General features: G+C 41.6%; 1 protein-coding gene across 1 annotated transcript in view; it reads left to right on the top strand.

Annotated features, from left to right (window-relative positions):
- Positions 1-15364, top strand: part of LRRC7 (leucine rich repeat containing 7) — a 360178-nt gene that overhangs the window by 201259 nt on the left and 143555 nt on the right. Inside the window, exons 9-10 of the mRNA XM_044674756.1 lie at positions 6572-6716; positions 12915-12987. Of these exons, the coding sequence (XP_044530691.1) occupies positions 6572-6716; positions 12915-12987 (218 nt within the window). The remainder of the gene's footprint in view (positions 1-6571; positions 6717-12914; positions 12988-15364) is intronic.

The following is a 15364-nucleotide window of genomic DNA, read 5'->3' as shown; positions in this document are numbered from 1 at the left end:
GAATTAGATAGCTATATAAATACTAGATAGATAGATAGATAGATAGAGAGAGAGAGAGAGAGAGAGAGAGAGAGAGAGGAGAGAGATCTTAGCTTCATATTCATAACCCTGAATAGCTATAGTGCCTACTACAGTGTTCTGCCCATAGTAGGCATATAATAGATGTCTTTTGAATAGACCAAGACCTACTTCAAGGTTTCCTCCACCGATGGTACCCCCTGGGATCATCAGAATACAGCTTCTGATTAACACTCCACAGATTTGGGTAGGAATATCACTCAGCTCCCATTTAAGCATTCAGTTTTTATATAAAATTCTGGACGGTCTTTATTTTGCCCAACAGAAAGAATGTAAAAAAATTCAAAGAACTCAGAGCAGTTTACACACACTCAAGGCAATTCTTCCCCCCTTCTAGTAGTCCTATCTCCCCCCTCATCTCATGTTCCAGCATCTCAGCATCGTCACACAGCTCACACTTGAGGCAAAGAGAATTGACCCTTCTCACTTCAGGGAGCCCTCCCTTCCTGCCAACACAGTTCTCTAGACTTAGAGAAACAGCTGGATTGGGTCACCTTGAAAGGCCCTTTGCATAGTCAGGAAGTCAGCGCCTCCTTAGTTTAGTAGTGAAGAAGGCCAAGATCCAGTTTCTCCATATAATCCCTTTCTGCCTCTCCACCTCTGGGCCATAGTTATTGCTTTCTTTTTCTAGGTGGCTTGGTTTTGTAATGGACAGGAATTCCTCCCTCTTTCTCCTCAAAAGGCTTTGTCCAAGTACATGAGGCAAACTTTTCCTGAAGAAACAGAATCCAGGAACACAGGCTTTGTTCAGGAAATGCACCTCCTCTCTCCAGTCATGGCCCAGGAGTTCTCAGCATGGCACAGCGGCCATCTCTGGGGTTGGATGAGTGATTCCCTGAGGGTGGTGCTTTGTGGACAGGCAGGCAACCTGTTCCCAGGGACCCATCTGTCTTCAGGTTCCTATCTATGCTCAAATATCCTTTTGGACATTTCATCTCCCTGTCACATCTCTCTAACCCCAATTCAGGGGTCTAACTCAGACCTGTAATAGCCATAACCAAATCCACCATCTTCAATGATCTAGAAATGGTTCAAAGCATATCTAGGCGAAGATAAAGCTTGTCTGCTCCTTCTGTCCCTCAAGATGTCAATATCCATCTCTATATGTTATCAATGAGAAATTCCACTCTTCCACAAGAAATGTCTTCAAAATGGGGGAGGGGGTGTTCCACCCTTCCCTTTGTCTTGTTTTTCATGCCTCCATTTACAATCCAGTAAAGAAACATCAACATTCATTTCAATGAGTACATCACACCTTGGACCGGAAGAAGTCTTTAAAGGCAAAACAAAAGCTTCATCCTTTGCCTCACTGGATTGATCAGGCTTCTCTAAACACTGCCATACTTAAATGGATCTGGAGTCCCCCAGGGAAGGGCACTATATTCAAAGATGCAGGTCCCAGGCCATCCACATTTTCTCATCCTGTGTGATTCTTGGCCTTGCCTCCCATCAGTGTTCCTCAAAGAATCTAACCACTGTGCTGAGGAAGGGCATTCTACCAACTCTCTTGACACTCGTTGCGTGGATAGACTAGACTTCTCGGCCTCCTGTTATAGGACCAAACCACCTTCTTTCCCAGTCATACAACTCTCTGACTATGTCCTTGAGGTCACTGTTTCTGCTCAATTCTTAGTTGCAAAGCATTGCAACCTCTACATACATGCTCATCACGTACTTCTCATGAAGATGAGTGAGCCTCAACTTTGATTCTTTAAGAACTGGTTCTCCATGACGCATGGTGACATAAAGTCATCAAATGAATCCTGGTGTTTACAAGGCGGGTTGTTGTTTCAAAGAGAAGCTTGGAAATATTTTTTTAAACTTGGTAGTTTCTCAAAGATAATCAAGTTCATTACCTGACTTGGATTCTGGGTGCAGCTCATTGTCCATTTGTAGTGAATATCCAACATCTAGGCACGATGGACAAAGTCTAAAGGATAAATGTCCGTCTAATTGTGTATCATCATTTGAAAAATAGCTATGCTTTATCACCTTGGGTTCCCCAGTAGAGACAGACCAAGTTCTTTTTAGTGAACTTGGATCCCATCTAGGAGGCTCTGGATTGCTTATGGCTTAATGCAAGTGGGGAAATGTCGTCCAGTAACAGGAGCATCTACCTGGAGGACCTCATCATTTCTAGAGAATTCCTCTTCCATTTGCACTTGGCACTGGGCATCTTTCATGAAAGTGGCAAACACTTTTGGTGATCAGATGGCATCCTATTTTGCACCTCCCTCCATATGAATAATCAGAGGTTCAGAAAACAGAATTATTTCTTTATTACATCTTTCAAAAAAAGTCTTGTCTAATTTTAATATATTCATAGGAGACACCTTGTTGAAAGAGAGTCTTTAACGTGGCATTCTGTTCTACCAAATCAAATGTATTTTTAATAGCCCCCAAACAATAAGCACAATGGAATTTTATGTTTTCTCAACCTTTTTATTTGATTATATGATTCTACAGACATAATTGTGATGCAGAATATTGTTTGCGAAAATTTGCATTTTCTCTTCTTATCCGGCTTTTATTGTCAAGGACAGCCAGATATGTGTGCAGATTATTCACCTAGATTTTACAGAGATGATAAAGAAGGGAACTAGGTTAGTAGTTGTTGGTACTTTTTGAACCATTCTTTGGGAGCAGCATAATGATGGGGTTCATGACTATTCCTAAGCATCTATTATCTGTTCTTCTTTCTGACAGTTTAAATATTAGCCCCTTCAATAGCCAAAAATTATGTCACTTCCAATATGGCTGTTCTCTGTATATAGTTGGCCTCGTCTAACTGTAATTCTCATCTTTAGTTCCTTTTAGTGCCATTTCTACTCCCCATGAGGGGCAATGAGGTTAGATCCCAAATGTGATGATTCTGTCATTGATAGAAAAAAAATATTTTGGTATAGAAATCTTGACAATACTTCTCCATTTTTATCTGTTTGTACCCAGATCATGCTTAAGGGCTCTCGGGGGTGATTTGACTTCATTTAGGCCTTTGCCAGGCTTTCTTTTCACTTTTCCCCTTTTCTGTCCTTTGATGGTTTCTGAGCGAGTAGCTGTTTTTAATATTCCAACATTCTTTTCAGTAATATTTTAGAAAGGAATTTATGTTTTAAATCAGTGTTGCTGGCAGCTGAAATATTTCTTCCCTTGGCAGATAGATCAAGTCTTTGCTGAAAAAGGCTTTTTTGGTCTGCTCACTGTGCCAAGTGATTTGCATCAATTAAACTTTCTTAAGAAATGGTGATGATCCGGGTTGATACCTGTCCTTTCATCTAGTTCCCTTTTTGGTTTTTCATTTTTGCATCAATAAAATATTGAAGTTCATTCCAGCTGGAATGGTCTCAAATTTTAACTTGATGTTCATTTTTCTCTTGAATCTAAAGAATTGGTGTTCTTACTATACCGCCTGGCTCTTTAAAAATCCTAATAAGGCACCACAGCATAAAGAAATGAGTCATCTTATTCTGGGATCGTGTCTTCCAGTCTATTTCTTACTGTGTTCCTCCTGCCCTCCTTTGCCTTCTAGTCATATATGAAAATATATCATGATTTAATTTGGAGAGCCGTGCTAAGTCCTTAATAGAATTTCTCCCCCTTCTCAGGCTCTACCACAGACGTGGGCACACAAACTGCAGTTTTCTTTGTGATCTTCTTTGCCAATTCTCATCATGAGCATCACACTGTCATGTAACTGAATGTCCTATTATCTGTGTTTCCTTAACTATGACAAAACCATCTTCACTGATTCTGTATTTGCCTTTCCAAGGAGAACCCGTGAGCCCTCCTTCCATTTTGCTCTACCTTCCCACTTTCTTATGGCTCCATTTATAAGAAGAATATCCAAATTATTAGTCGATTCCTCTAATAGCATTATCCACTCACTAGCCATTCTATGAGGATTTCACATTTGGAGTGCCCACAATAAATTAGAACTTATAAATAGAGGCAGGGACTGAACCTGTGATTTTAATAGCCAGTGAACTCCCAAGTGAGGAAACTCCACCCCCACTGATGCCAGGTGAGTACCTTCTCTGCCACTTACCAGTCTGAGACAGTGAGCTGGAACAGAGGCATCAGGCTCAAATAGAAATAAGTCCTGCAGCAGTTATTCACTTAGAAATACACATCAAATTAGGTATGTCCTATTGTATTTTTATTTATCCTGTTAAACATTCCCCAATTACATTTTAATCTGTTCTAGAAGACACCCAGTACAGTATGTATTCAAGGCAGTATTTGAACCAAGGCCTTCCTTGCCTCAAAATTGGCTCTCTGTCCACCATTTTGCCTCTAAGAGAGTTTATAGATGGTCTACAAATTACTCTGTGAATTGTTAGTGCCTTCTCAGAATCTCTGTCCCCTCTTCTGCCAGTCTAACATTATCACTGCAAAAATGACAGAGGGTCAAGGGAGGAGGCTACAGAACTAAGGGCCTGTCTGCATTTTTCTTATTTTATGGATTGCCATGGCCAAAAAAATGCATCACTAAGTGACCAGCTTCTTAGGGAAGATCTCCATATTTAACTACCTGGAAAGCAGACATCACTGCTAGGACTGTAATCTCAGCCTTTCTTACAGAAGAGAACCTTCTAGAGCCAATGTTCTTCTGGAGAAGTCATGGGGAAACCCAGAGTACTTCAATGTCACCACAGCATTGTGGAATAGGACTTTGTGAGGGCAACCGGTATCCACTCATTTATTTATCATAATAAATATTTATTAAATCGAAAGTCTATCATTTCCCATATAGAAAGCCTGCTTACATTTACCCATAATTCTAGTCAACAGATGCACATTCAAAGAAGTAAACGGTTATCTATGTCATTAAGTGATTAACCCTATTCACTTAGTGTCCCGAGACACAATGAAAAAACAAATTATGCCACATACATAGGCTTAAATTTCTTTGCATATTTGTTTGGCCTTCTAGCTTCGAATGTGGTTGCTTTTTTTCTTGTTTTTCATATGTTTAACAGATTAGGTTCATTTGCTTTTTACTACTTGTAGAAACTTTAGGTGAAATTATTTCATTTTTCAAATTCTTAAACATGAACTCCAATAGATAATGGCCCATTTAATTAGCTTTCCAAAGTATCTTGCCCCATCTCGGTAGACTACATCATGCTGGGATGTGGGCAAGGCATGTGCATTAAATTCATAATTCTCTTTCCATAAACTGAGGGTTTTACACACATACACACACACACACACACACACACACACACACACACACACACACACACTCCCTTTAGTTGTTGGTCTCAAAGATGGTAAGTTCCAGAAAAAATGAAGATCTGCTTGGACATAGGTGGTTTCTTCCTCAAAAGTTCCCCATCTTAGTGAAGGCATAAGTCCCCAAACACAAAAAAAGCAGTTTTGAGTGTCTGGACCCCCTTCCATTTGGGGTGCTTCTCCCCTCTGCCCAGATATGTCGGCCCTCTCATCACTCTTTTCACTTTTCTCTTTGCCCTTTAATTTCCACCTCACAGGACTTCCTCCTCTTGCCCCACATACCTAACCCCGGGCTTCTCTACAACCAGTTCATCAAAAAGCTTCTATTAAGTGCCAGAGATTGAGATACAAAGGGATATTCCCTGCCTTCAAGGCTATAGCAACCTCCCAGAGCTTCAAGAAGAATATCTGCCCTCAAGCCACAACTACTGTATCCTCAAGACCTTGGCCATGTGTAACTAGTTCTTTTAGGAATTGGCAGGTAAGGATTGGGAGGAACCAAACCTAAATCCAGGGGCACACTTTGGCCAAGAGAAAGGTGGCTGTTTGAAAAGAATAAATACAAACTGATAATAAATACAAATACAATAATAAATATAAAGGTAGGTTGTCTTAGGAACCGTAGCTCCAAACCAGGCAGGGAAATCTATTTAAAAGAGAAGGAGCTACTCAACAGAAACTTGAACTAAAAGCTGGGCAGGATGAAAAGTGGAAAGTAAAAGAACAACTCTGCCATCCTCCATCATGCACGTGTCTACACCCCCAAGAACCTTGCTGAGGAACTCACACCCCTTTCCGGAGCATTAGCCAGTCAGCAGGTGCCCCCATGGGAGGCGGAGGGAAGAGTCCAATCCGTCAGTGGCTTGCCTGGCTCAGTGCCCCTGGCCGGCAGTGAAATCCTGGACAGTCAGGAGTCTCTGTGTGAGAACAAACCAGGCCCAGCCAGGCTAACTGATCCTGGGTGAGAAAAGAAAGGTAGTCATTGAGCTTGAGGCAGAGCATGAAGGGACTCCCAGGAAGCCCCTGTTCCTGCCCTGCTTGGCAGCAGCCACTCCAACTCCAGGCACTTAAGAGAGCCATCCGGATGGCTCTGACTGATGGGATGCTGTGCATTTTGACTTGGTAATCTTCCTTTTTCTCCCCAAGAGCCAGTTGGAGGACGGCCGTGTGATTTTGAAAGAAAACCTTTTGTGTCTGTTTGTGTTGCTTCCTTGGGAAAGCGTCTCAACTAACCCTGAGTTTATGCAATGTCATCAAGTCTATAGGGAAATTAAAGATGTTGGTGTACCTGGATATGTCAAAAAACAGGATAGAAACTGTTGACCTGGACATTTCGGGATGCGAAGCGCTTGAAGACCTCTTATTGTCATCCAATATGTTACAGCAATTGCCCGACTCGATAGGTGAGGAAAGAGCGTTTTCTCTGTGCCTTTGCTACCGCCTTTACTGCTACCTTTTTCTCTTCCTGGGCGAGTTAGGGGATAAACCATTGGAAACGAGCGGCAAATCCAGTTTGAACCAGTGTAAAATCTGAGAACCATGTGAGGGCCAGAGGGGTATGATGGAGAGAGCAGCAGCCTGGAGAACACTCTGCTTAGGAGGCTGATGCTGTAGCTACCAGGCTGGGCTAAGTCCCTCTGCCTCTCTGGGCATTCATTCCCTCAGCAGTGACATGGAAAAAACTGATTATGGGGACCCTGAAGGTCTCTTCAACCCATACACTTTTATGTTAATTGTTCAAATTTGGGGGTACAGTTAAGTGACTCTCAATCCACTGAGGTTCTGGTCCTGGGTTCCAATCTGACCTCAGACACTTCCCCAGCTGTGTGACCCTGGGCAAGTCACTTAACCCTCATTGCCTAGCCTTCCCACTCTTCTGCCTTAGAACCAATACATAGTACTGATTCTAAGACGGAAGGTGAGGGGGAATTTTGGTTAAAGTTTTCTTTTTCATCTTAAAAAATTGTTCTTTGGTTTCTAATTCTAGAAACTTGCTCTGATTGGATGAACCTTGGAAATCTGCATATTGAAAAGAATCCAAACCGTTTCATAATATTACAAATGTATTTCTCTACTTGGGATAATTGGATAAATATGTCTCTGCCTCTCGGTGCCTGTCGTGCGGTAGTCGTAGTTCTCTGAAGGCTGTTGTATTCGGGGTTTTTCATGTAATATATGCTAAAATATGTACTTTGAATTCTGATTCTTTTTGCCAAATGTTGGGCCCATTATGGGTACCAGGTAGAGTCCTCAGGTTGATAATTACAATGAAAAATTTAATACAATATGCTGCAATCATGAAGCCAGGCTAGGAACCCTTTTAAAGTGAATTTCAATTATTACTCCTAATGATAGGCAATCACGAGAATAATCCAAAACTCATTTACTTTTGGCGTTGGGACATAAATATGCCTGCTACTGGAAACTGCACAATATTTAAAATAGAAGTTAGGCACACTGGGGAGCTTCCTCATCCTCTTCCCTCCCTGCCTTCTTTTTGCACTTTTTGCACACTCAGTGCTGGAAATGTTTCAGCTCTCAAGTCAATCTCAGGGACAGCCAGATAGCCCAGTGGACAGAGTGTCACGCCTGGACACAGAAGGCCCTGGGTTCCAGTGTGACCTCAGATACTTCCTAGCTATGTGACTCTGGACAAGTCACTTGACCCAGTTCCTTAGCCCTTGCCACTCTTCTGTCTTGGAATCGATGCTGACAGGAGTTAAGGGCTTTCTTGGCAAAAGCAAATAGGGCAAAAGCCACACTGGAAGGCGGGCTAAACACAGGGGAAGGTAGACAGCTCTGGTAGAAGTTGGTTAAGAACCAGCAGGTCACAGGGGAAGCCTAGTGGTTTGTAGTCCAGGCCAGGAGGTGACAGTACAAAGCACGGAGGAGCCTTAGGTAGGTTCCAAAGAAAGGATTTCAGCCAGAGGTGGGACAGGGACCCAGAAGAGAAGTCACTCCAGCAGCATCTTGGAGCAGGATTTGTTTTGTCTCACAGTTACTTCATTGAATCTAAACTTAATTGGAGGTACAACAAGAGAGATGGTGGCTGTTCTGGATGAGTGCCGCAATGATGATGGAGATTCCTCTTGATATCACCATTTATCAAGAACTTTAAAAATCCCCCCCTTTGATGGCAGAATTTACCTCGGCATGGACAGAGAATTATTCCCATTGCCTTTAAAGCTTTTCACATCTACATTCCAGGGAAGGGTCCTTCCTTCTGGGCTGACTGCCGGTCCCACAGGAGTATCTCTCTTCTCAAAAGGTAATCAGGGCTCTCATCTTCCTATTATCAGACTTCTCTCCCTCTCTCCCTCCAGAGTCAGGACCAGCAGCTTGTGTTCTAGCAGAGCCTTGAAACATCCTTTTCTGTTCCTTTCCCAAGATCGTGAATAACAGGAAGATGGATTAGCAGTAGTGACAAATGGAGACAAAATGATTTAGTGAGGAGAGAAGGTACAAAATTACCAAGAAGTTTTGTGGTCCAGACCTGTGATTTCACTGGTGCTGATCAGCAGGGATGTCACTTTTAATCCTCGATGGTCCTCCAGGGTCGCACACCCAATGTCTGTCAGAGGCACATCCTTCTGACTCCAAGCCCAGCACTCAATCCCCTAAATCAGGTCACTTCTCCTAAAGATGTCGATAGAAGCCATTGCAAGATAAAGTAAGCATGCCAATCATCCACTGGAGCTAATATTCTGCAAACTGAATGACAGTCTTCCCAGATTCCATGGTCTCTTCCCTCTTGTATATTCTTTGCCACCGACATTATGTGTCCCACTCCGCCTGGGGCTGGCTGATACTTACTATCACCTCTGCCTCACCATCCATCCTCCTCTAGGCTCCAGACTCAGTTTTCAACTTGGGAATTACCCACAAACCTTCATTCTTCCTCACCCACCATATGCAATAACTTGCCAAGCTTTGTTTATTCTCTCTCCTTAAAAGGTTTTGCCTCTGTCTCCATCTCTCTACTCATACCATAATCTTGCTAACCTAAGCCTTCAGCCAGTCACTTCTGTGTCTATTGATTATAATAGTCTCCTAATTAGTATGCCTTCAAGTCTCTCCCCTCTCCAATATATCCTCTGCAAACTTGTCAAATTAAATATCCTTTGTTGTTTTGGTGATTTGGCTTGGTGTGAGACTCAGTTTCCCTCCCCCACTCAGACTGGAAGCACAGTGACCACTCAGCATTGTCCAATATGGGAGCCTTGATGTGCTCTTTTTCTGACCCTGGCTGGTTTGCCCCTCCTTGGCAGTCTAGAGGTCTCTACCTTATAATATTGCAGATACCCAATCAGCTTAGTCCACAGTAGCTCAAAACTCCTAAACAGAAGCAACCAACCTTAGTTTTCCAAGCCATATGAATTAGTGATGTGGGGGAGCCACCATGTTTGCCCAAAATTGATGTTCCTAAAACATAGGCCTGACCTGTCCATCCTTTGTTCAAGAAGTTTTAATGGCACCAGGTGGCCTCCAGGAACAAGTATCAACTCCTTTGTTTGGCAACTAACATCCTCTGCAATCTGACTCCAGTCTCTATCTCTATTACACATGAACCCCCATTCATACTCCATGCACTAATCACATTGTTTTATTTGCTCTTCCCCATCCATGGCAGCCTCTTTCTTAGTTTGGGGCCATTATATTGGTTCTTGCCTCACCTCTATTTATTTGGAGCCCTCAAGGAGCACCTACTCAAAATGTCCTTTCCTGTTCACTCCAAGTGTTGCTTCCCCCACCCCACCCTTATAGTTTTACGTGTATTTATTTGAATAGGGTAAATGGAAATGCCTTACTTTCCTATTTCTAACTTCAAGCCACACACACACACACACACACACACAGAGTCTGGCAAAAAGTCACTGTTGATGGAATTATCCAATGAAGTACATTCTGGGAATCCAAGAGTTGCAAAGGGATGTCAGAAGCCATTTAGTCCAGCCTGAACCTGAACAACAATTCCCTTTCCAGCACCAATGACTAGTGATCCTCCAGCCTCAGCCTGAGAAAATTCATGGAGGGAAACCTCCTCAGGCAGATAGAGCTAATCATTAAGAAGTTCTTGTCTTTACTGACTTGTAAATTCAACCCTCTTGGTGATATCTTCTCCTCATAGTTTTGTCTTTTGGAGCTAAGCAAAAAAGATCTTTCCATATGTCCACTCTTCAAATGATGCAATACTATCATGTCCCCCCTAAGTTTCTGACATCAAAGAAGCCAGCTTCACCCACTGCATCCCAGGCCATCACCAATCATCCTGACTTTTGTCTTGCCACTTGACTTCATTGATGTGGAAGAGAGAGGGAGTCTGACACCTTGGTGAACTCTGCCTCAATTTAGCACAATTGAGCATATCAAGACTTCACTCTGTGATGTCACTTGTCCTCTTCAAAAATGAAAGACAAGCAAATCTTCTCTTCTCTTGGATAAACATCAATCAATCAACAAACACTTATTAAGCACTTTTGGTATATAAATTATTCTCCTGAAAATATAATGTCAAAAATTGGCCCCTACTCTCAAGGACCACATGGTCTTGTGGGAGAGAAACACCCCTAGTTCCATCAATGGACTCTTATGTAGCATGCTCTCTTATCTTCTTATCTATTCTGGACACTCTCCAACTTGACAATGCTCTTCCTAAAATGGAGTACCTAGTACTGCATACAGAGCTCCAGCTGTAGTCTGGCCCAAGTACGATGGGATTATGAGCCCCTTTTTCTGGTACTTCTGACTCTCAATGTAACCCAGGGCAGAATTGGTCTGTTTGCTTGGGCTTCTCATCTAATTTTATTAATCAATTATGTATTAATTTTTAAATTTTATTAATTAGATATTTATTTTTGAATTTATTTTTGAATTTTATTAGATTCAATTAATAAAACTATATAGTTAATTAATCAATTAATTGGGTTTTTAAGACTATATGATAGAGGTGACTAAGTAGATAGAACACCAAGCCTAGAGATGGAAGGTCCTGAGTTCAAATCTGGCCTCAGATACTTCCTACCTGTGTGACTCCGGACAAGTCATTTAACTCCCATTGCCTAGTCTTTACTATTCTTCTACCTTGGAACTCTTGTGAGGAGGATTACTTAGTTATCATTTAGGAGACCTAACAGGAAGGGCTGGAGAACTCTAAATGGAATGGGGAAGCAGGAAGTGTTGCTTGCTCTCTGAGACGGACTCAGTGGTGGTTAGGACAAGCTGTTGCTGACCCTGGGAGACCTCAGAGCTAGTATAGTTGTACCCTGATTCCCTGGAATCTTGGAAAGTGGTGAAGGTTGCCTTCCTGCTTCCCCATTCCATTTGGAATTCTCCAGCCCTTCCTGTTAGGTCTCCTAAATGATAACTAAGTAATCTTCCTCACAACAGAACCAATACTTGGTATTGATCCTAAGACAGATTTTAAATTTTTAAAAAATGACACCAGATAAATCTCGTTTTGAGACGAGGTTACCATAGCATTAGATCAAGGAAATTCTATATCTATACCGTACTAAATTTCAGGGAAAAAATTAAAAAGTTTCCCTCATGCCATCTTGGTACATGTCTTAGAAAGTAGTACAGCAGAAGGGCAGAGAAGACCATTAGGCAATTGCAATAGACTGGCCAAAAAGTGATGAAGGCCTGAATAAGAGTCATGGCTTCATGAGCAGAAAGAAGGGAATAGAGATAAGAGATGTTATGGGGCTGTATTTGATGAGACTTGGCTCCTGATTCTGTAGGGAGTCCACAATGACTCCAAGTCTAGGAACTTGGCTGGTTCAAAGGATAGTGGGATTCTCCAAAGGAAGAGGGGACTAAAGAGGAGAGGTGGGCTCTGGGCACAGAATAATGAATTCTGTTTGGCCATACTGAATTTGCCTTGCTTTTGGGCCATATCTGTAATAATAGATAGCAATATCTTCAGTAATCTTTCTTCACTGTTTGAAAAAACATTTGAATCTCTATTGTATACAAGGTAATAGTCCCTGAGCTCAACCAGGTACCAGTCCAGCATAGGAAAGGTTTACATTCAAATTTGCTTTTCTCTTTGTGTCCCAACAGAGATTGGTAACTCAAATTCTTTCAGAGCTCCAGTTCCATGCATTTGACCCAGGACTCCCATTAAATGCAATGCATTTTCCGAACATCGAAAGTCCACCGTGCCGGTCATAGCCTCTCTCCTCACCTCTGCCTTCTAGAATGCTCAGTTGCCTTCAAGGCTTCTATGAAAAGCCTTCCTTGACCCATTCAATGCTTGGTCTTCTCTCATTCCTCAAAGTTTACTATAGTTATTTATTTGTGAAAATATCTTCAATCCATGGTAGATTGGATGCTTGTAGAGGGCAGTTTTCCATTTTCTTTTTTATTCTTAGCACCTAGCACAATACCTTGCATATAATAGATACTTAATGCTTGCTCGATTGAATCTGATGTTAGACCCCATCTAAAATGGAATTCTCTGGATGGGTTTATTTAGACAGCATATAGCCCACGATGTGTGCTATGTGCTCACCACAAGGGACTCCTTTTGTTTTTAAAGCAAAGTTTCATGTCATAAATCTGCTCTTCTATATTAACAACCCTCCTTCTCTTTTTTTTAGGACTGTTGAAAAAACTAACTACTCTTAAAGTAGATGACAATCAACTTACCGTGTTACCCAATGCAATTGGAAAGTAAGTACAGAGGTGGCAAATAAATTTCTATCTCTACACCTAGAAATGAAAATGTTTCAAGAAAAACATTGATTGAAATTTTCAAAAAACATTGATGAAATTGGAAAACATTTTAATTTTAATTCTTTGAGGCATTCTTGTATTACTTTTACTTAATCATTTGATGATTATCTACTTTGTATGAGCAACATGGATGCTTGGTATAGAACTTATAACTTTTGAAGATTCTGGCAGTCTGATACTTCTAACCAAGGAATGTTTCAAAGTTAAGATCTAATTTTTGCTGGCCTGCCCTGTTTTAATAAAGCTTTGTAGCCTATATATCTGTGCTGGCAAGCCTATGGCACATATGCCAGAGGAGACTGCTCCCTTCCCCCTCTCCGCACTCACCTGAGAACTTTTCATACATCACCTGTCCCTCTACCCAACAACCCAATGGGAGCGCTTCCTCCCTCCCCTTCCTTGGGCAAGGGAGCAGCTCACATGCACATAGGGGTCATAGTTTGGGCACTTGGGCTCTAAATGATTCACCATCACTGCTATTTATGAAATGTTACTGATATACTTGGTATTGTACTTTAAGGAAAAAGTGACATTTATTGCAATTAATTTGACTATTTGATAAATTAAGAATCAGTTCATTTGTCTCAGCTAAAATTTCCAGTTTCATATAAAAATAGTTGAACACGGACCCACAGAATTATCAGAAAGGGAAAAAGATTTATTTGTTTGAAAATCGTGCCTGAGTCCATAAAGGCAAAGTCCTATTCCCATATCTTGTTCCAGAGAATATAAGTGATAGGAAAAAAGGCAGAAATTCTCAGCTTTTGCTTACATTTGTTTTCTCTTGTCTTGAAAATGATTCAGCACAAATATGGCTAATGGGGAGCTGATCCCCAAAAGAGGATCTAGCTATCCCTGGTGGATTGAAGGCTTCTGAGCCAAATGAACTTCTTCCATAGCAACTGAAAAAACAGGTGGCTGGAGATGAATGCTGAGTAATCATCAGGGACGTGAGATGATGCAGGACTGTTAGAGATGAATAGAAACTGGGGCATGAGGATCCCTGAGAACACATATTGGCTTGGGAATCTACATAATAACAATACCCATATTCCATTGTATTTGTATTTGTTTGGGCCAAGTGCATCAAGATGAAATTGAATAAAAATGAACATATATTCTTGGATGTAAAAATTCAACTTCACAAGCACCATATCAGAGACGTAAAGTCAGACAGCTTGATGGCACAGTGGATAGAGTGGATGGCTTGGAATCAGGCAGTCTCATCTTCATGAGCTCAAATCCAGCCTCAGCACTTACTAGGCGTGTGATCTTGGGCAAATCACATAACCCCGTTTGCCCTCAGTTCCTCATCTGGAAAATGAGCTGGAAAAGAAATGGAAAATCTTTGCCAAGAAAACCCCAAATGGGCTCATGAAGATTCAGACACAACTGAAAGGACTGAACCACAAAAAGCCAGACAAGTCCATCTAAAAAATCTGGAGGTTGCAGTGGAGAGAGAGCACAGTATAAATCACAGCATGATTGAGCAATTTACTTAGCTGGGTTCCTAAGCTGTGTCAAAAAAAGAGACAGAGAATCAAGGAAAAAGCAGGTCATAGTCCCATTGAACTGTGACCTGGAAAGATATATTGGAAGTTTTATATTCAGTTCTTAGTGCCAGATTTTTGGAAAACTTAATAAACCAAAGAGTGCCCAGAAGAAACATGACAAGGCTGATGAAACTCCTTCTACATGAAGATCAATTGAAGCAAAAGTAGAGATGCTTAATATGGAAAAGAAATGACTTAAGTAGACATAATGGGCAGCTAGGGGGTGTGCTGGATAGAGCATTGAGCCTGGAGACAGGAAGAATGGAGTTCAAATCCAGCCTCAGACTAGATCTGTGACCCTAACTGGCTTCAGTTTTCACAACCGTAAAAACCAGTTTAGAAAAGAAAAAAAAAACACTTTTTTAAAAGAATTCCTTTCCAGAGTTGTCACGAGAATCAAATGAGGTAATCATGTAAAGAACTTGACTCTTTGCAGCTGGGCTCATAGAAGCCACTTAATAAGTAATTAACCCTCTTCCCTTCTTGAGAATTTGAAAGGCAGTCGCTGGTATGAAACTCGTCTTGCTTTGAAGGCAGAGCTAGGAGGAGTGGACAGTTGCAAGAGGCAGTTTTTGACCCAATTTCAGGAAAAATTTTAAAGAAGGCTGCCTTGGATGGGAAAGCGTTCTCACATTGAAGGGCTTTGAGTAAAGGTTAGGTGATGTTCTCTGCTGATATGTTGTAGAGATTTTTTTAGAGGAAGGAAGGGAAGGAAGGAAGGAAGGAAGGAAGGGAGGAAGGGAGGGAGGGAGGGAGGAAGG

Source organism: Gracilinanus agilis, chromosome 4, assembly GCF_016433145.1.
Source record: "Gracilinanus agilis isolate LMUSP501 chromosome 4, AgileGrace, whole genome shotgun sequence".
NCBI lineage: Eukaryota > Metazoa > Chordata > Mammalia > Didelphimorphia > Didelphidae > Gracilinanus > Gracilinanus agilis.
Note: the sequence above shows the minus strand (reverse complement) of the source record. Positions and strands in the feature narration are given on the sequence as shown.